Consider the following 22,232-nt stretch of genomic DNA (forward strand, 5'->3'; position numbering starts at 1 on the left):
AGGATATTTCACAATTTGCATTTGAAATGTTCTAATCATACTATTATGCTAAGTATATATATAAAGAATTTGCAATTGCAACAGAAACATTAAAGAGCTTTCTTTAAAAGCACCAACAACAAAACAAACAAAAATACTGTCTTCTACACCTGTCTCATAGATGGGCACCTTTTATGAATGTTTTCCTACTTTTCAAAGTTCAAAACTGCATCATACCATTAGAAGTACCTTTAGAGAAAACTTCACACATCACTCCAAATATCTGAAAGATGTATTTGGAGGAGCACAGGGTGTGTGACAGACTCTTTACTTGAGTAGAATGGCCTTTGGTAGAATGGGGCAGGTATCACACACATTAATATTGTATAGGAACTCTGGCAATTTCCTCTGGGGTGCCATTCTGAAGTGAGTGTAATGGAATTGAGAGGATGGAAGGCTGACAGTGGCAAACGGGTTGTGTGATATGAAGAGATGGAGCCGGTCTAGTCACTGTGTACCTCACCTGGTTTCAACAGAAGCACTAAATTCTTAATTGTGTTTTACAGGATATGAATGATTATCCTCCAGTATTTAGTAAACGGATCTACAAAGGGATAGTGGCTCCAGATGCCGCCAAGGGTACACCTATCACAACCGTTTATGCTGAAGATGCAGACCCTCCGGTAAGTAGAAGACGTTGATTAACACCCTGAACTAAAGGGAGAAAAATCTTTAACACTTATAAATGACCCAGTTCCCAAGACAGTGCAGTGAGTCTGTGTGAGTTCCACTCTGTTCCCTCACATACATTTGATGTACTCTTGCCTGTTGCATCCACAGGTACAAACCATATTTCAAGCAATTATTATTGAACTTAGACAATTAGGGATATGGTTTTTGTTTTACTGGGATTCAACATTTACTATTTATCAATTTATCTAGTACTAATGATAAATATGTATAGAAAGAATTGTCTACATTTGTAATCAATATCATTCAGGTTCTTTATTTAGAATATTGTAAGCTGAATTTAGCCTGGATAAATTTTATCCTTAGGTATTTTACATTTTATTCATATTTTGTTAGCAAACACTAAATCAACATATGACATAATATTATATTGAATGTAATTTTGGTAAACTAAAGTTGTATTGCTTTTAGAACATATTTAATAGATTCTTTTATTATCCAGAATTTCAGGGCATCTTTTGAGATGCCCTAAATTGTCTTTCAAGACAGGGGGTTCCTAATTAAAATATTATTATAGCAGAAGTGAGGTAAATTTTCCTGAATATTGTTTCTTAATGTATTAAAAATAGCATATAAAACTAATAGGGCTTCCCTGGTGGCGCAGTGGTTGGGAGTCCGTCTGCCGATGCAGGGGACGCGGGTTCATGCCCCGGTCCGGGGGGATCCCACATGCCGTGGAGCGGCTGGGCCCGTGAGCCATGGCTGCTGGGCCTGCGCGTCCGGAGCCTGTACTCTGCGACGGGAGGGGCCACAACAGTGAGAGGCCCGCGTACCGCAAAAAACAAACAAACAAACAAAAAAAACCTAATAGTACCAGTATAAAAATGCTTTCTGTAAATAACTTGAGGGTGTTATAGGTATTAACTATTTATTCTCATAATAGCTGAATGATGAAGATTTGAATTTTTTACCTTGGGTGAGCTTGAAGTACAAGTCAGTGGCTGATATATTCTAGAAAAATGTTAAAAGTGTTAAACCATTTTAGAAAAGTAAGAAAATAGAAAAAGACCTCAATTTTATAAGTGATTTAAAAATTCAGTTTTGTGTTGCTAATATAAACAGTATTTATGTAATGCTATTTATTTAATAAAATATAAATGGCAGTCATAACATTTTTCAGCTTCAGTTGTGACAAGCCATATAAAGTCTTTTGTGACTATGACGTCTTGAAAAATAATAATGTTAACATGAAAGCAATGACCTTTCACTCAGAAGTTCCTTTTCTCAAGTGTGTTAAAATGTCTTTGAAACTGATTTATTGAATCTTGGGAAATACGACAGGCAAAATTTCATAGCCTTGGACATACCAATAGAGATGGTCGATGTGAAATTGGTGTTTTGTCTGCTTTTTAAGTAAACTGTCAGAGGTACAAAATACTTTGAAATTAGGACTACAATTCAGTTCTATTCAAGATGTGTTTTGAGCACCAACTCCATAGTAATCACTGTGCTAACCAGGTTTTGCTCTCCAGAAACTGACAATCTCATAGGAAAAGCAGAACTGCACATAGAAACTAAAAAGCACTGTATTGAATGAGCGTACATGTAGGGGAGGAAGACTTTTCCTTTCTTCCCCTCTAGGCTCTCTGGCTGGTCTAATAATTAAATTGACATAAGACAGATTAACAGGAGAAAAACAAATTTAAATTTGTACCAGAGCTCATAAAAATATGATGCTCAAATAAGTGACTAAAATAGGCAGCTTTTATACCTTTTAGACCAAGAAACAATACATTTGTGAAGAACCGACAAGATGAAGTGGTTTGGGCTTGGGGTAGTATTTTAGTAAAGAAGTAAAAAGGTTTGCTTACACGGCCTTCTTGTCTTTGAATTCCCTATCTCTGGTAGTAAGGATTTCTTCCTTTCTCCTGGTGCAGGCAGGATACCTTTCACATGGGAGATTTATTTCCTGCTTTCAGGGGGACAAAGAGGAGTCAGAATGTCCATCTTATACTGACTGTTTCTTAAGTAACTTTAATTCAAAATAATCAATATGCCCAAGTGGCATATTTTGGGCAGACTGCCATGAACCCTGTCATAAGCCAACACAGCATCTTAAAATACTAATATTTCTAAGAAATTTTCATTAGCACAGAATTTAAGATAGTGTTAAGCTTAATGACACTAACGATGAGAGACTAAAAGTAGGCCTGCTGTTTACCTATGTGGGATAGACCTCAAAGCCTTAGCATGGATGGCAAAATCCTCACTTCACATGTGACACCGTGACCTTAGTACCTAGTTTGACATTCAGTCACTGCACTGATGTGAAAGAAGCTGTCTTGGTTTGTTGTCTGTTTTCTAAATAAGTTATATTACTTCTCTACAGTATTTACCTAGAGAGAAGGCCTCCTTTTTACTCCCTAAGCCCGTTTACAGAAACTTAGCAGGCTCAAATGCTATATTTCTTTGCAAGAAGCTCTGAGGTTTGCATTCCTAATAGTATTTTTTTTGAACAGTTAATGTCTAATGCTGGCTTTTCAGTATATGAAAGGTGGATGCCAGTCATTCAACTGGAATACTGAGCATGCTTATTTCAGCTAACAAATATAAATTTTATCAGACTTAGTTTCGATCATTGAAACACTAGCAATCGTTTGGAATAACTAGTATTCAGCATTAAGTTTTCCATCATTGCTGCAAACTGTGTCCCTTAAATTAGCATAGTTACAATTTGGGTGCACCTACACCAATCTGTAGGTGCTCAATAAAAGCTCAATTCCATGAAATTTTTAAGAAAATAAAAATGATACAGCTTTCAAAATGTTATGACTGAGTTCACTTTTATTATTTTATGTAAGTACCACAAATCAAAATCAGTATTTTTTGGATGAGCTTGCCAAGTGTTTTCTGTTCTGTTACTATTGTAAATATTTATTAATTAGAGGAAGATAGTTTCAATTTCATATCCTTCAGGGCTCTTATGTCAGTTCCACTACTTAGGGCTGTGAGTATCTATGGGTAACACTGTGTTTATTTAATGGTCTCTCTTCCAAACTAGAAGGTAATTTCCTTGAGGGAAAGAATCCAAACTTATTCTAGTTTGTTTTCCCACATCTAATTATGTTTGGTACTTAGTAGCAAATGCTTGTTGAATAACTGAATAAATGAATAAATAAGCAGTTATTTCTGTGCTCTTTAGAATTGTCAAAATGTGCCAGATCTTCAGAAATTTAGTTATTTGTGACCCTGGGCAAGTTTCTTATTGTCTCCAAGCCTAAGTATGGCCATTTGAGGGCTGTAAGAATTAACTGGAGTGATATATATATAATGCTAAGCGCTGCTTCTGTTCCCTCATATAAGTAGGTATTGTTACAATTCTGCAATAATAATGTGCATCTCTAGAGGTTGACCACATCTTTTTCAAGGCATCATGTTTCTTGTGAATTAAATGAGAACCACCCATTTTAAACTAGAAAATTGCAACCACAAAATATCAGATGGAGAAAAGGGTAAGGTCTTAAAGCCAGAGAGAACATTCTTGCCAAACGTAAATTAAGAATTATAAAATGCATGTTGTGTAAACCTGAAGTGATCTAGAGGTAGAAAAACATCTTCCAGGGATTTTTTTCCCCCTGAATTAAAGCTGTTAGGACTTTCATTTTCTGCCTTGCTTTTGTGACACCATTGACATTATGTAGTTCACCGGAGACGTGTATAGTGAATGACTGATCATTTTGGATATTAAAAATTGCTAACCTTTTCTTTCTGCTCACTAGAGACTTCTCACTCCAAACTTTCACAAAACAAAACTGCAAGTTTAATTTTTCATTTGCATATTTTTATTCTTTCTGAAGCTGTGGCCAAACCCCATGATACAAGAGGTCTCTTTGTGGGCAGGGTAAATGCCTCACAGAATAGTGTCCTTCGTGAGCATATAGACGTGGAAAAATTGGATAAATAAATGAAGCTGACATTTTGCTAATTTCCAAGAAGTTATGGAACCCACGGAGGAATATCGTCTCATTGTTGTGTCATTCTTTCCATTTAATGCATTTGAGGAACTTATAAGATTCTTGTTTAAACTAAGTCAGTACTTGGAGCATGTTTAATATTAGCAATTTTGACAAACTTTCTTATTTGCATATATTCATGTGAGAAATATTTATATATTGAAGACTTCTTTTTTAGGTTTCAGTATCAATTTATGAAGTGAATGTGCTCCATGAAAAAGATCTTGTAAGTTCTCAATAGTAACTGGCTTTAAACATCAATGAGTATTCTCACTACACATTTTTTTTCAGAAAGTATTTTTATAAAGGCATAATAATTGCAGCTGTGAGGTAATTTTTTTCCCCTCTGCTGAGATTTTGAGAGCTGTACTATGCTTTCAGAGTTCAGAGAAGCTACCTGAGGAATTATTATTATTATTATTTACGTCTTTATTGGAGTATAATTGCTTTACAATGGTGTCTTAGTTTCTGCTTTATAACAAAGTGAATCAGTTATACATATACATATGTTCCCGTATCTCTTCCCTCTTGCGTCTCCCTCCCTCCCAGCCTCCCCATCCCACCCCTCCAGGTGGTCACAAAGCACTGAGCTGATCTCCCTGTGCTATGCGGCTGCTTCCCACTAGCTAGCTACCTTACGTTTGGTAGTGTATATATGTCCATGCCTCTCTCTCGCTTTGTCACAGCTTACCCTTCCCCCTCCCCATATCCTCAAGTCCATTCTCTAGTACGTCTGTGTCTTTATTCCTGTCTAACCCCTAGGTTCTTCATGACATTTTTTTTCTTAAATTCCATATATATGTGTTAGCATACAGTATTTGTCTTTCTCTTTCTGACTTACTTCACTCTGTATGACAGACTCTAGGTCTATCCACCTCATTACAAATAGCTCAATTTCATTTCTTTTTATGGCTGAGTAATATTCCATTGTATATATGTGCCACATCTTCTTTATCCATTCATCCGATGATGGGCACTTAGGTTGTTTCCATCTCCGGGCTATTGTAAATAGAGCTGCAATGAACATTTTGGTACATGACTCTTTTTGAATTATGGTTTTCTCAGGGTATATGCCCAGTAGTGGGATTGCTGGCTCCTATGGTAGTTCTATTTTTAGTTTTTTAAGGAACCTCCATACTGTTCTCCACAGTGGCTGTATCAATTTACATTCCCACCAGCAGTGCAAGAGTGTTCCCTTTTCTCCACACCCTCTCCAGCATTTATTGTTTCTAGATTTTTTGATGATGGCCATTCTGACCGGTGTGAGATGATAGCTCATAGTAGTTTTGATTTGCATTTCTCTAATGATTAATGATGTTGAGCATTCTTTCATGTGTTTGTTGGCAGTCTGTATATCTTCTTTGGAGAAATGTGTATTTAGGTCTTCTGCCCATTTTTGGATTGGGTTGTTTGTTTTTTTGTTATTGAGCTGCATGAGCTGCTTATAAATTTTGGAGATTAATCCTTTGTCAGTTGCTTCATTTGCAAATATTTTCTCCCATTCTGAGGGTTGTCTTTTGGTCTTGGTTATGGTTTCCTTTGCTGTGCAAAAGCTTTGACGTTTCATTAGGTCCCATTTGTTTATTTTTATTTCCATTTCTCTAGGAGGTGGGTCAAAAAGGATCTTGCTGTGGTTTATGTCATAGAGTGTTCTGCCTATGTTTTCCTCTACGAGTTTTATAGTTTCTGGCCTTACATTTAGGTCTTTAATCCATTTTGAGCTTATTTTTGTGTATGGTGTTAGGGAGTGATCTAATCTCATACTTTTACATGTACCTGTCCAGTTTTCCCAGCACCACTTATTGAAGAGGCTGTCCTTTCTCCACTGTACATTCCTGCCTCCTTTATCAAAGATAAGGTGACCATATGTGCATGGGTTTATATCTGGGCTTTCTATCCTGTTCCATTGATCTATATTTCTGTTTTTGTGCCAGTACCATACTGGCTTGATTACTGTAGCTTTGTAGTGTAGTCTGAAGTCAGGGAGTCTGATTCCTCCAGCTCCGTTTTTCGTTCTCAAGATTGCTTTGGCTATTCGGGGTCTTTTGTGTTTCCATACAAATTGTGAAAGTTTTTGTTCTAGTTCTGTGAAAAATGCCAGTGGTAGTTTGATAGGGATTGCATTGAATCTGTAGATTGCTGTGGGTAGTAGAGTCATTTTCACAATGTTGATTCTTCCAATCCAAGAACATGGTATATCTCTCCATCTGTTTGTATCATCTTTAATTTCTTTCATCAGTGTCTTATAATTTTCTGCATACAGGTCTTTTGTCTCCTTAGGTAGGTTTATTCCTAGATAGTTTATTCTTTTTGTTGCAATGGTAAATGCGAGTGTTTTCTTGATTTCACTTTCAGATTTTTCATCATTAGTGTATAGGAATGCCAGAGATTTCTGTGCATTAATTTTGTATCCTGCAACTTTACCAAATTCATTGATTAGCTCTAGTAGTTTTCTGGTAGCATCTTTAGGATTCTCTATGTATAGTATCATGTCATCTGCAAACAGTGACAGCTTTACTTCTTCTTTTCCGATTTGGATACCTTTTAGTTCCTTTTCTTCTCTGATTGCTGTGGCTAAAACTTCCAAAACTATGTTGAATAAGAGTGGTGAGAGTGGGCAACCTTGTCTTGTTCCTGATCTTAGTGGAAATGCTTTCAGTTTTTCACCATTGAGGACAATGTGGGCTGTGGGTTTGTCATATATGGCCTTTATTATGTTGAGGAAAGTTCCCTCTATGCCTACTTTCTGCAGGGTTTTTATCATAAATGGGTGTTGAATTTTGTCAAAAGCTTTCTCTGCATCTATTGAGATGAACATATGGTTTTTCTCCTTCAATTTGTTAATATGGTGTATCACATTGATTGATTTGCATATATTGAAGAATCCTTGCATTCCTGGAATAAACCCCACTTGATCATGGTGCATGATCCGTTTAATGTGCTGTTGGATTCTTTTTGTTAGTATTTTGTTGAGGATTTTTGCATCTATGTTCATCAGTGATATTGGCCTGTAGTTTTCTTTCTTTGTGACATCCTTGTCTGGTTTTGGTATCAGGGTGATGGTGGCCTCATAGAATGAGTTTGGGAGTGTTCCTCCCTGTGCTATATTGTGGAAGAGTTTGAGAACGATAGGTGTTAGCTCTTCTCTAAATGTTTGATAGAATTCGCCTGTGAAGCCATCTGGGCCTGGGCTTTTGTTTGTTGGAAAATTTTTAATCACAGTTTCAATTTCAGTGCTTGTGATTGGTCTGTTCATATTTTCTGTTTCTTCCTGATTCAGTCTTGGTAGGTTGTGCATTTCTAAGAATTTGTCCATTTCTTCCAGGTTGTCCATTTTATTGGCATAGAGTTGCTTGTAATAATCTCTCATGATGTTTTGTATTTCTGCAGTGTCAGTTGTTACTTCTCCTTTTTCATTTCTAATCCTATTAAGTCTTCTCCTTTTTTTTCTTGATGAGTCTGGCTAATGGTTTATCAATTTTGTTTATCTTCTCAAAGAACCAGCTTTTAGTTTTATTGATCTTTGCTATAGTTTCCTTCATTTCTTTTTCATTTATTTCTGATCTGATTTTTATGATTTCTTTCCTTTTGCTAAATTTGGGGGGTTTTTGGTTCTTCTTTCTCTAATTGCTTTAGGTGCAAGGTTAGGTTGTTTATTCGAGATGTTTCCTGTTTCTTAAGGTAGGATTGTATTGCTGTGAACTTCCCTCTTAGAACTGCTTTTGGTGCATCCCATAGATTTTGAGTCATCGTGTCTGCATTGTCATTTGTTTCTAGGTATTTTTTTAATTTCCTCTTTGCTTTCTTCAGTGATCACTTCGTTATTAAGTAGTGTATTGTTTAGCCTCCATGTGTTGTGGTCAGAAAAGATACTTGATACAATTTCAATTTTCTTAAATTTACCAAGGCTTGATTTGTGACCCAAGATATGATCTATCCTGGAGAATGTTCCATGAGCACTTGAGAAAAATGTGTATTCTCTTGTTTTTGGATGCAATGTCCTATAAATATCAATTAAGTCCATCTTGTTTAATGTATCATTTAAAGCTTGTGTCTCCTTATTTATTTTCATTTTGGATGATCTGTCCATGGGTGAAAGTGGGGTGTTAAAGCCCCCTACTATGAATGTGCGACTGTCGATTTCCCCTTTTATGGCTGTTAGTATTTGCCTTATGTATTGAGGTGCTCCTATGTTGGGTGCATAAATATTTACAATTGTTATATCGTCTTCTTGGATTGATCCCTTGATCATTATGTAGTGTCCTTCTTTGTCTCTTCTAATAGTCTTTATTTTAAAGTCTATTTTGTCTGATATGAGAATTGCTACTCCTGCTTTCTTTTGGTTTCCATTTGCATGAAATATCTTTTTCCATCCCCTCACTTTCAGTCTGCATGTGTCTCTAGGTCTGAAGTGGGTCTCTTGTAGACAGCAAATATGTGGGTCCCTTGTGGACAGCAAATATATGGGTCTTGTTTTTGTATCCATTCAGCCAATCTGTGTCTTTTGGTGGGAGCATTTAGTCCATTTACATTTAAGGTAATTATCGATATGTATGTTCCTATTCCCATTTTCTTAATCGTTTTGGGTTCGTTATTGTAGGTCTTTTCCTTCTCTTGTGTTTCTTGCCTAGAGAAGTTCCTTTAGCAGTTGTTGAAAAGCTGGTTTGGTGGTGCTGAACTCTCTCAACTTTTGCTTGTCTGTAGAGGTTTTAATTTGTCCATCAAATCTGAATGAGATCCTTGCTGGGTAGAGTAATCTTGGTTGCAGGTTTTTCACCTTCATTACTTTAAATATGTCCTGCCAGTCCCTTCTGGCCTGCAGAGTTTCTGCTGAAAGATCAGCTGTTAACCTTATGGGGATTCCCTTGTGTGTTATTTGTTGTTTTTCCCTTGCTGCTTTTAATATGTTTTCTTTGTATTTAATTTTTGACAGTTTGATTAATATGTGTCTTGACATATTTCTCCTTGTATTTATCTTGTATGGGACTCTCTGTGCTTTCTGGAGTAGATTAACTATTGCCTTTCCCATGTTAGGGAAGTTTTCAACTATAATCTCTTCAAATATTTTCTCAGTCCCTTTCTTTTTCTCTTCTTTTTCTGGAACCCCTATAATTCGAATGTTGGTGTGTTTGATGTTGTCCCAGAGGTCTCTGAGACTGTCCTCAGTTCTTTTCATTCTTTTTTCTTTATTCTGCTCTGCAGTATTTATTTCCACTGTTTTATCTTCCAGGTCACTTATCCGTTCTTCTGCCTCAGTTATTCTGCTATTGATCCCATCTAGAGTATTTTCAATTTCATTTATTGTGTTGTTCATCGTTGCTTGTTTCACGTTTAGTTCTTCTAGGTCCTTGTTAAATGTTTCTTGCATTTTGTCTATTCTATTTCCAAGATTTTGGATCATCTTTATTATCATTATTCTGAATTCTTTTTCAGGTAGACTGCCTATTTCCTCTTCATTTGTTAGGTCTGGTGTGTTTTTATCTTGCTCCTTTATCTGCTGTGTGTTTTTCTGTCTTCTCATTTTGCTTATCTTACTGTGTTTGGGGTCTCCTTTTTGCAGGCTGCAGGTTCATAGTTCCCGTTGTTTTTTGTGTCTGTCTGCAGTGGCCAAGGTTGGTTCAGTGGGTTGTGTAGGCTTCCTGGTGGAGGGAAGTAGTGCCTGTGTTCTGGTGGATGAGGCTGTATCTTGTCTTTCTGGTGGGCAGGTCCACGTCTGGTGGTGTGTTTTGGGGTGTCTGTGGACTTATTATGATTTTAGGCAGCCTCTCTGCTAATGGGTGGGGTTGTGTTCCTGTCTTGCTAGTTGTTTGGCATAGGGTGTCCAGCACTGTAGCTTGCTGGTGGTTGAGTGAAGCTGGGTGCTGGTGTTGAGATGGAGATCTCTGGGAGATTTTTGCCATTTGATATTATGTGGAGCTGGGAGGTCTCTTGTGGACCAGTGTCCTGAAGTTGGCTCTGTCTCCTCAGAGGCACAGCACTGACTCCTGGCTGCAGCAGCAAGAGCCTTTAATCCACACGGCTCAGAATAAAAGGGAGAAAAAGTAGAAAGAAAGAATTAGTAGAAGTAGAAAGAGAGAAAGAAAGAAAGGAGGGAGGGAGGGAGGAAGGAAGGAGGGACGGAAGGAAGAAAAGAAAGGAGATTAAGTAAAATAAAGTAAGATAAAATATAATAAAGTTATTAAAATAAAAAAAATAATTATTAAGAGGAAAACAGAATTTAAAAAAAAAATGGACGGATAGAACCCTAGGACAAATGGTGGAAGCAAAGCTATACAGACAAAATCTCACACAGAAGCATACACATACACACTCACAAGAAGAGGAAAAGGGGAAAAAATCATAAATCTTGCTCTGAAAGTCCACTTCCTCAATTTGGGATGATTCCTTGTCTATTCAGGTATTCCACAGATGCAGGGTACATCAAGTTGATTGTGGAGATTTAATCCGCTGCACCTGAGGCTGCTGGGATTTCCCTTTCTCTTCTTTGTTCTCACAGCTCCCAGGGGCTCAGCTTTGGATTTGGCCCGGCCTCTGCCTGTAGGTCGCCGTAGGGCGTCTGTTCTTCGCTCAGAAAGGATGGGGTTAAAGGAGCCGCTGATTTGGTGGCTCTGGCTCACTCAGGCCGAGGGGGAGGGAGGGGCACGGAGTGCGGGGCGGGCCTGCGGCGGCAGAGGCCTGCGTGACGTTGCACCAGCCTGAGGCACGCCGTGCGTTCTTTTGGAGGAGTTGACCCTGGCTCCCGGGACCCTGGCTCCCGGGACCCTGGCAGTGGCGGGCCGCACAGGCTCCCCGGAAGCAGGGTGTGGAGAGTGACCTGTGCTCGCACACAGGCTTCTTGGTGGCGGCAGCAGCAGCCTTAGCGTCTCATGCCCGTCTCTGGGGTCCGTGCTTTTAGCCGCGGCTCGCGCCCGTCTCTGGAGCTCCTTTAAGCAGCGCTCTTAATCCCCTCTCCTCGCGCAGCAGGAAACAAAGAGGTAAGAAAAAGTCTCTTGCCTCTTCAGCAGCTCCAGACTTTTTCCCGGACTCCCTCCGGGCTAGCTGTGGTGCACTAACCCCTTCAGGCTGTGTTCAGGCCGCCAGCCCCAGTCCTCTCCCTGCGCTCCGACCGAAGCCCGAGCCTCAGCTCCCAGCCCCGCCCGCCCCGGCGGGTGAGCAGACAAGCCTCTCGGCCTGGTGAGTGCCGGTTGGCCCTGACCTCTGTGCGAGAATCTCCCGCTTTGCCCACCGCACCCCTGTTGCTCTGCTCTCCTCCGCGGCTCCGAAGTCTCTGCTCGCGAAGGGGCTTCCTAGTGTGTGGAAACTTTTCCTCCTTCACAGATCCCTCGCACTGGTGCAGGTCCCGTCCCTATCCTTTTGTCTGTGTTTATTCTGTTTTCTTTTGCCCTACCCAGGTACGTGGCGGGGGTGGGGGTTTCCTTGCCTTTTGGGAGGTCTGAGGTCTTCTGCCAGCGTTCAGTAGTTGTTCTGTAGGAGTTGTTCCACGTGTAGATGTATTTCTGATGTATCTGTGGGGAGGAAGGTGATCTCCACATCTTACTCTAACGCCATCTACCCGGAAGCCTCAGATTTGGAGGCTGGAAGTCCAAAGTCAAGATGGAGGTGGGTTTGGTTCTTTCTGAGGCATCTCTTCTTAGCTTGCTGGTGGCCACTTTTGCACTATGTCCCCATGTGGTCTTTCCTCTTTGTGTGTACGTGCCTGAAGTCTCTCCTGAGGAATTATTTTTAAAGTGATTGCACAGGTGGATTTAACATCCTTTTTCTGTCATTTGAGGATACTTTTGTTGATCTCTAGAGAGTAAAAAAGATGGTCAGTTTTTCTTTTCCATGATGCATGACTTAAAATGTCATGATGTCACCAAATAATGCAAGGTAATTATGGCGATATTCTCAAAATGCTTAACCCTCTGCCTAGTCATTATGTTGCAATCTATTAGTGGAGGGCATAACAGTAGAATAAAAACAGCATCGTCTTTATCCATGATTTGCTGTTTGCTGCCTTTGTGTGCAATAGTTGAAACTGTTCAGGGCTAGGAGTGTCATAAGATTGTATTTTTATCTCCAGATAATATGGCTGTTCTGTATTATTTTCCATTGCTATATGTGCAGATCTGTTTTTCATCACTCATCACATACTGGTTTGTGTTGTTTTGCTGTATTGATTTAGGTTATTGCTAGCAATGTAGCGTAAACTCTGGTTTTAAAGATCAGTGCCTAATAACCACATTTGCTGACCCTGGAGCATGTTGGGGGAGTGTATGTAGCTCAGTGGGTTTTTTCCTTCACATCAAAGCTGTTAGGGAAATAATCAAGAACTATTTTCACGAGTCATGTCTGCTTGTGAATATTGAAATGAGGTAGCCCAGCCTGAGTCCCTTTGGTCTCACATACTTAATTAGAAAAAATTCACACAATGAAACAGTTGGGACTTGATCTTTAGAATGACAATGGGTTATAATCAGATTTGAAAGTGTAAATGAATACAAAAGACAAGGTTTTATGAGACAGTTTATACATGATTATGTCTAGAAAAGGCTTATCTAAGTGTTTTAAGAATCTGTGTCATTTTCTTTTGTTTTGTGGCTTATAGATTCTTTTCAAGACCAAATATACTGTTAACGTTACTTGAGATCAATATTAGATTTAACTGTTTCAGATGCAAATACTTTTCTTCTAATTCAGAAACTGCAATGCCTACCAGGGCTAACAGGGTGTTTTTCTTTTAAGTAGTGATGTCTATAAAATTTAGGTTTTTTTTAACCTTTACAAAAGTGTCATCCAGTGATATGTCTTTTTTTTTTTTTTTTTTTTTGATGAGAATAAACCTCATGGGATTAGGATCCCAATACGTTGCAACAAGAGAGGTTTCCAAGGGAATTGAGTGAAATATAACAAGCTGCCTCTGGGGCTCACTCATAGGTCTCCCTTATGGCTTAAATAATGTGCTTTATTTTGAATTTCTTGCCAGAGGAAATGGGAAGAGACCCTCTAAAAGAGTATCTTGGCTTCTTATAATCTGGATTCTTGGCTTTAACACCCTCAAAGCCATCCTACTGTTATCTTCAGGTCTTATCATTACCCACTTCACAGTTCTTCCGTATCCTTGAATGCGTGGACAGTAGACCAGCAGTCAAATGTGCTTGTTGCAACATGGACACTTCGTAATACTGTTGAATCAATCAGCCAATAAGAAAACATTTATGGTGGACTTAACAATAAGAATATGACACTATAGAGCCATGACAGTGTGTAAGAAAGGTGCCAAGAATAGACAAGTGAATGTGTCCTGGTGTAGTCTGAGCCTGCTGTGGACAGGAACTCAACTTTTCCAGAATATAGGAGATTCATTTAAGTGAGGGTAGAAGAAACTAGCAGAGGAAATATATTCAAAAATTACAGAGTCGAAATATTCATCATGTGTTCATAAATTTGGGTAACATGATTTGAACTATGATTCAATTAGTATTAACTACTTAAAAGAACATATTAGGGCTGTCTTAGAGACTCATTTGTAGACAGGAAATGCAGCAGATATGGTTTTACAAACCCATTTTATTATATAGAAAATGGAAGCTTACTAAAGACTTACAAACAGGGCAATGACAGAATCAAAGCTACATATTAGAATATTTATTTCCTGTGATATGTAGTCTTCATTGGATGAGATAATAAATGAAAACCAGAAGATAAGTTAGCAGCTATAGCTTTCATTTAAGTATGAAAAAAACAAGGTGGACAAGGGAAATGGAGAAAACAGAAATACTTAAAAGCCATTGAAATGGAAAAATTAATAGTGACTGAGCAGGATGGTTGAAGATCACAGACAGAATAAAAGCACAATCAAAAGTGAATCAAGAGTTTCTAGCTGGAGTGTTAAAGATATTCATGATCTTAGTTGATAGAAATAAGATAGAAAAGAAAGCCATTTAAGGAGAAAATAATGAGATCAAACTAGGACAAATTAAATTTTAAATGATTTCAAAATATCTAAGTTTATCTACAGAATGATAGAAGTTGTCTGATTTCCTTCCCTGAGCAAGGAGGCTCAGAGGACTAAGCCAGGACATGACTAGTGAAGGAGTAATACTCACCAGATCTACCCAGGAATCATAGTGCCAGAGCTGGCAGGAAGCTTATCTCTTTCCCAGAGTTATACATGCCTCAAACTAAAGAATACATAGCCTCCAGTGCTGACAGGAGGCTGGAGGCAGATGGCAGGATGGTGCCAAGATTCCTTTGCACAGATGAACAATATGAAGAAGTCCATGAAGAAGTCCTGAGGCAGATACTGGGTTGCCACAGCTGCTTTGATCTGAAGCCAGGATGGATCAGGTAGAAAACATGGGATTAGGAGCACAGGAAAAATTGTGGAAGAGGAAACACCTAAATGCAAGCTGAAGCTATGAGAGTAAATAACATGCTCCAAGAGAGAAAGCATAATCAGATAAAACAAAAACTTGGAAATAAATCCTCAGGTTATGCCCTTTTGAGGATGGGCCAAGAGCTGAAGTGTGGAAAGAGTGAGAGAAAAGAAAGACTAAGAGCATAGAAGAGCAGTCTGCCAGTGATGTGGTTCAGAAGAAATTTTCAATGCAGAGAAAGAAAATAAATGGTAAAGGGTTTTTTTGTTTTGTTTTGTTTTGTTTTTTTTTCCAGACAGGGCAAGGAGAGTGAAATCAAGCTAAGTGAAGGACCATTGTTCTGTTGATTAGAAACTCATGAGTAACCTTCATGGTAAATTGGCCTCTGCTCTCCTGCAGTTTCCTTACCCTTTGATTTTTCATGTGTCTGAGTTATTTTGGAGTGTAACATTTATATATACATCATTTTTGCTTTTGTTTTTGAGACTATCAGTTTATTATTTACATTTTCTTTGAAGAATTACTTATGTGCATTCTCCACAGAAATTATTTATGGAATTTAAGTTATATTTCTTGGACACGTTTACAACTACTTAGAGTCTTGGGTTCAAACTTCTGCCCTTTAAAACCATACATAGGATTTTCCACTATTTTCTGGTTTTTAACACTGTAGAAGTATTAGGCTATATATATTTTTTAATTTTTAGGTTTTTGTTTGTTTGTTTCTGCTTATAAGACTCCCTATTCCGGAACTTAAATGTTTTCACTAGTAAATATTTAGATATCCCTTGCTCTGTATTAATGTGTCTGGTATATGATGGCCCCTTGCAATCTGCAAACTTGTGTATGTAGTTCATCAGCCCAGGAAAGATTTACATGGCTTCAACAGTAAAGGTTTTGGAGTGAGACTGGCTGGTTTCTACTCCTAAAGTTCCTACTGACTGCTCTTGTGGCCCTGGACAATTTGCTTAGTCACTCTGCTCCTTAGTTCTCACATTTGTAAAATGAGAACAAAAATAACATAAATGAAACTTTATACCCTTTGAACAGCAACTCTCCATTCCTCCCTTCCCCCAAGTAACCACAATTCTATTCTTAGCTTTTTTCAGTTTATTTTAAATACCTCGTCTAAATGGAATCATGCAGTTATGTGCCATTCTGTGACTGGCTTATTTCACTTAGCATAATATCCACAAGGTTCATCCATGTTGTCACAAATTGCAGAACTTTATTATTTTTTAAGGCTGCATAATATGCCATTGTATGTATATGACACATTTTCTTTATCTACTCATCCACTGATGGACAGTTAGGTTATTTCCTTATCTTGGCTATTGTGAATAATGCTTCAATAAACATTGTAGGGCAAATACCTCTTTAAGATTCTGATTTCAATCATTTTTAGATATATGCCTAGAAGTGGGAAGTATCCTGTGAACTTCTAGCACAGCAGTATTTTATGAACACATAGCAACGAGAATGGAATGTAAGAACCTAATACTTAGTGAAAACAGTGAGAAAAAGAAAATAATACATTATGTAAAGTTAAAAAAAAATCAGAAAACAAAAATGCACACAATAACATGAACTAGGTTTTCTTACTAAAATGCTGCATAGTTAACAATACCAAAATACCACTCATTCACTCTAAAAAAGATTTATATTTTTATTCATGGATCTTTGAGGCAGCTAGGGATTGGCTGGCCTTGGTCTCGGGCTGAAGGTTGGGTTGGACTCATGTCAATTCCACATGCCTCCTCCTTCAGGAATCCATTACTAAGTAGGTCTGCTCTTCACACAGTGAAGGACAGGAACACAGGAGAACTTTCCTAACCACATGATCACACGTAAAGCTTCTGGTTGTGTATCACAATTCTTCACATCCCACTGACCAAAGCAAGTCTCATGACCAAGAGCAAAGTCAATGGGGCATGAAGTAGAGGAAAAAGAAGTGGATATTGCTGAACAATGATACCACAACAGTCTAGTTAAAAGACACTCTTTAAATGCATTACAATGGTTTTCTTTGAAGGGAAAAGGAGGTTGAATTGAGGTGTGAGCATGAAAGGAGATAGGGGAATGAGAGGTAAATATGCCTAGCAGATCCATTGATAAAAATGCTCCATAAACTATGGATTATATTTAACTTTAATCTCTGTCCCTGTGATCCAAACAAAGTACACATTCCTCAATGTTTATTGCATGTGTGTGCATCCAGTGTTATTTAAGCATCGTGCATTAAGTATTGAGGATTAAAATGGTCATGAAGCCTTAGAACTGTAAACTTAAAGACATAGAAATTAATCGAAACCAGTCAAGTAAATAGAAGTGACAAACTGAAACGCTCTAAGAAATATATCTTTAGGGTGCTGTAAAACCAGATGAGAGAGAGCCTGATTTTGTCTGGATTGTCAAAGAAGGAACGTTCTTGGAGGAAATGACTCAGAGCTGAGGTCTGAAAGATAAGGAGGTGTTTCCAAGGCAAAGTGGCATGGCAGAAAAATTATTCCCTAAAGCGGAAGAAAGAAAAATAGGTTTCAAAAACCAAAAGAAAGCAATTTTTTTCAGGAGGCTAGAGAGGTAAATCTGAGTCAGATCCTATGGACTCTGAAGGCATGAAAACAGTGCCAAGATTTCTTATTTCATCATAAGAAAACTGGGAGGGTTTCAAGGCAGAGAAAACAAATAACTAATTACTAACACCAGTTCAGGTTCGTACCTATATTTATGTTCCTTTGGTTTTGCGAGTTGGTTTTTGTGAGGGAAGTTGAATGTGAGCCCACTATTATGTTTATAAATTTAAAAAAACCTTATCTATATAAAGAAATTTTATAAGGATTATATTATTTGTTATTTGATATCATTAGGTATTTAGTTTAAGTTTACCATTGAAAAACATGTTTCCCAAGAGAGATTGTGGTAAATAATCTTGCAGCAAATATTTCTTAGAATCTTTAATGGCTATGCTAATACCATATCTGCAGAAACTGAATTATGCATAGACATTGCATTAAATCAGTGACATCTGTCATAAGGAATTTGCCTATAAGAGTGTTGACTCACTATGTTGTCAAAACATAGTAATCACTTCAGGTGTTAAAAATCAGGGAAGGGGAGAGAAAAAAGAAAAGCACAGGATCTTTTCAGTGATTACATGGAGAGTTTGACCTGTAGTTTTTCTTTTTTTATTTTTTTAACATCTTTATTGGAGTATAATCGCTTTACAATGTTGTGTTAGTTTCTGCTGTATAACAAAGTGAAACAGTTATATGTATACATATATCCCCTTATCCCCTCCCTCTTGCGCCTCCCTCCCACCCTCCCTATCCCACCCTTCTAGGTGGTTGCAAAGCACCGAGCTGATCTCCCTGTGCCATGCAGCTGCTTCCCACTAGCTATCTATTTTACATTTGGTAGTGTATATATGTCAATGCTACTCTTTCACTTCATCCCAGCTTACCCTTCCCCCTCCCTGTGTCCTCAAGTCCATTCTCTAAGTCTGGGTCTTTATTCCTGTCCTGCCCCAAGGTTCATCAGAGCCATTTTTTTTTTTAGATTCCATTTTTTTATATATGCGTTAACATACGATATTTGTTTTTCTCTTTCTGACTTACTTCACTCTGTATGACAGATTCTAGGTCCATCCACCTCACTACAAATAACTCAATTTTGTTTCTTTTTATGGCTGAGTAATATTCCATTGTATATATGTGCCACATCTTCTTTATCCATTCATCTGTCGATGGACACTTAGGTTGCTTCCATGTCCAGGCTATTGTAAATAGTGCTGCAATGAACATTGTGGTACATGTTTCTCTTTGAATTATGGTTTTCTCAGGGTATATGCCCAGTAGTGGGATTGCTGGGTCATATGGTAGTTCTATTTTTAGTTTTTTAAGGAACCTCTACACTGTCTCCATAGTGGCTGTATCAATTTACATTCCCACCAACAGTGCAAGAAGGTTCCCTTTTCTCTACACCCTCTCCAGCATTTATGGTTTGTAGATTTTTTGATGATGGCCATTCTAACTGATTTGAGGAGATACCTCACTGTAGATTTGATTTGCATTTCTCCAATGATTAATGATATTGAGCATCCTTTTATGTGCTTGCTGGCAATCTGAATATCTTCTTTGGAGACATGTCTATTTAGGTCTTTCACCCATTTTTGGATTGGGTTGTTTTTTGATATTGAGCTGCATGAGCTGCTTGTATGTTTTGGAGATTAACCCTTTGTCAGTTGCTTCACTTGAAAATATTTTCTCCCATTCTGAGGGTTGATTTTTTCATCTTGTTTGTTTTCCTGTGCTGTGCAAAAGCTTTTAACTTTCATTAGGTCCCATTTGTTTATTTTTGTTTTTATTTCCATTTCCCTAGGAGGTGGGTCAAAAAGGATCATGCTGTGATGTATGTCAAAGAGTGTTCTGCCTATGTTTTCCTCTAAGAGTTTTATAGTGTCTGGTCTTACATTTAGGTCTTTAATCCATTTTGAGTTTATTTTTGTGTATAGTGTTAAGGAGTGTTCTAATTTCATTCTTTTACATGTAGCTGTCCAGTTTTCCCAGCACCACTTATTAAAGAGGGTGTCTCTTCTCCATTGTATATTCTTGCCTCCTTTGTCATAGATTAGGTGACCATAGGTGCGTGGGTTTATCTCTGGGCTTTCTATCCTGTTCCATTGATCTATATTTCTGTTTCTGTGCTAGTACCATACTGTCTTGATTACTGTAGCTTTGTAGTATAGTCTGAAGTCCGGGAGCCTGATTCCTCCAGCTCCATTTTTCTTTCTTAAGATTGTTTTGGCTAGTCGGGGTCTTTTGTGTTTCCAAATTGCAAAATTTTTGTTCTAGTTCTGTGAAAAATGTCAAACACTTGACAGCTTGATAGGGATTGTATTGAATCTGTAGATTGCTTTTGACCTGTAGTAGTCTCTTTTAAGGATAACTTAGCAGCTGGTTAAGATTCAGTAAGAAGAAAAAAAAAAAAAGAAAAAAAGAACCTTAAGTTATTATGGCTGCAATAAACAGTATAAACCACTTTACAGTAATCCTTCTGCTAAATCATACTTAAGCGATTTGTGAATTACACTCTTACAAAATAAATCAGATTAGTTGCTTTCAAAGACATTGGCTAAAAGAATTTTGGAAACCACATCAGGGAGAAAAATCTTTGTGTACTTGAAAACAAATTACTTAATGTTTGTGTGTGATGATAATAATAGGTTTAGTATTCCCTGGTATAATGTGATTGCCATTATTATGAAGAAAATTATATGGGTCTGAGTAAGTAATTTCTTGATAATTACGTATTTAAGAAAAATGACTAATTCAACATATGCCCTCATATTAAGGACTTAATTATTTTGGTCCATTATAGTCTCATTGAAATTTCCTGCATTTGCAACCTTAGCACATCTTTCATACAGATCTGCAATTACCTTCTGTAGTAATTAATTACATTCTCACCATCATAAAGTCAAAACATTTTGTGTTGAGCACTCACTGTAAGAATAAAAATAAAAAGTATAAAAATTGAGTAATGAATAAATAATTGAGATCTTAAGGTTTTATTTTTATATAAATTTACTTTTATTCTGATACATAAATTTTATCAGTCTGTATAAATATGTTACTTTTGATTTTAAAATTATAATGTAAGCACCAACATGACACGGTTTTTGTCTATCATGTTCCCATCATCTAGAAAAATTACCTCATTCAGACTATCACTATATCACCATATTACTATATATGTATTAAATACATGACTATTCCAGTAGCATTGTCTCATACTAATATTTATTGAGTTTTACACATGTCAAATTTAGTAGATAAAATGGCATCACAAAGTTGAAATCATGCCTTTCACTTTTGAAAACCATACAATATTTAAATAAGTCACATACTACCTCAAATCATATTTGGAAAGAAGCCTAATACATGAACAAACAAATTAATTCATTTATTAATATGTGTCATAAATCATATCTTTCCTGAGGGCAATTAGGGTTGGCAGACCTCTCCAGAGTCTCAGAGCTATTGAATAATGTCACTAGTGCCGGCATCTGTGTGTAACTAGGAAAAATGATATTGTACAGCAGTTACTTAACTTCTTTAAACCTCATTTCCATTTAAGAATAATAAGACCATTTCACTGGATTAGTACCCAGGTTTAATGGAGAATGAAAGCACTTAGCCGATGCTGGGCACATAGACGTTAGTTAATATCTCCTCCTCATCATCCTTGCTTTCAGGGTGATGGCAAACATGCCTAACTTTGCCTCTGGTTTGGTACAAGACTTATATACTCATCATGTGTAAACCTTAGGATGTCAATGTCTGCACCCATGAAGTAATTCTGGTGTCACCTATGACACTATAAAATTTGAGAATAAAGTTTTCATAAAAACACCATACTAATAAGGTCTTTACAATCCCCCCAAATAAATATGTACATATTTTAACAAAGTTCTTTTCCCAAATTAGTAAGGTATTTTATTTAAATAGACATCTTTAATTTATTTTACTTCGTAATGATACATATCTACTTTTATCTTTTTTTTTCTCTGACTTCAAAGCTCTTCCTTTATTTATTTGTTGAAAGTGACCTGAATGAAGGAAGCCCTACTTTGTTTTCTTATTAGGGATGTTTTGGGGAAAATAACCAAAGAATGATTGCAACATGTTTTGCAAAGTAAAATACGCTAGTGAAGAACTAAGAGTATTGACCTGCTCCACAGGAACTGTGCACATGATGAACTTTTAGATTCACTAAACCAGTTTCTCTATTGTGTAATTCCTCCTCCTGTCACTGGCCTAAATATGCAGTGTCATCTATTATGTATTGTAACCTGTGCAGCTAGTTCTAATTCTACTGCTACTCAGATAAATTATGTTTAAAATTGAAGTCAATAATTTTTTTTTTTTGGCTGCATTGTGGCTTCATTGCTGCACATGGGCTTTCTCTAGTTGCGGCGAGTGGGGACTGTTCTTCGTTGCGGGGGCTTCTTTTGTTGTAGAGCACGAGCTCTAGGTGCTTGGGCATCAGTAGCTGCAGCACATGGGCTTAGTTGTGGTTCGCAGGCTCAGTGGTTGTGTGGCACGGGCTTACATCCATGGCATGTGGGATCTTCTGGGACCAGGGATCGAACCCATGTCCCCTGCATTGGCAGGTGGAATCTTTTTCCTTTTTT

The 22,232-nt window shown here is 37.6% G+C and overlaps 1 protein-coding gene across 16 annotated transcripts in view; it reads left to right on the forward strand.

Annotated features, from left to right (window-relative positions):
* PCDH15 (protocadherin related 15) overlaps positions 1–22,232 on the forward strand; it is a 718,778-nt gene that overhangs the window by 553,703 nt on the left and 142,843 nt on the right. For all 16 annotated transcript variants that reach the window (XM_027111903.1, XM_027111902.1, XM_027111901.1 and 13 more), the window contains one exon: positions 546–662. In XM_027111903.1, the coding sequence (XP_026967704.1) occupies positions 546–662 (117 nt within the window). The remainder of the gene's footprint in view (positions 1–545; positions 663–22,232) is intronic.

Source organism: Aethalodelphis obliquidens, unplaced genomic scaffold (assembly GCF_003676395.1).
Source record: "Aethalodelphis obliquidens isolate GAN/ISIS:26980383/991018 unplaced genomic scaffold, ASM367639v1 scaffold11, whole genome shotgun sequence".
NCBI lineage: Eukaryota > Metazoa > Chordata > Mammalia > Artiodactyla > Delphinidae > Aethalodelphis > Aethalodelphis obliquidens.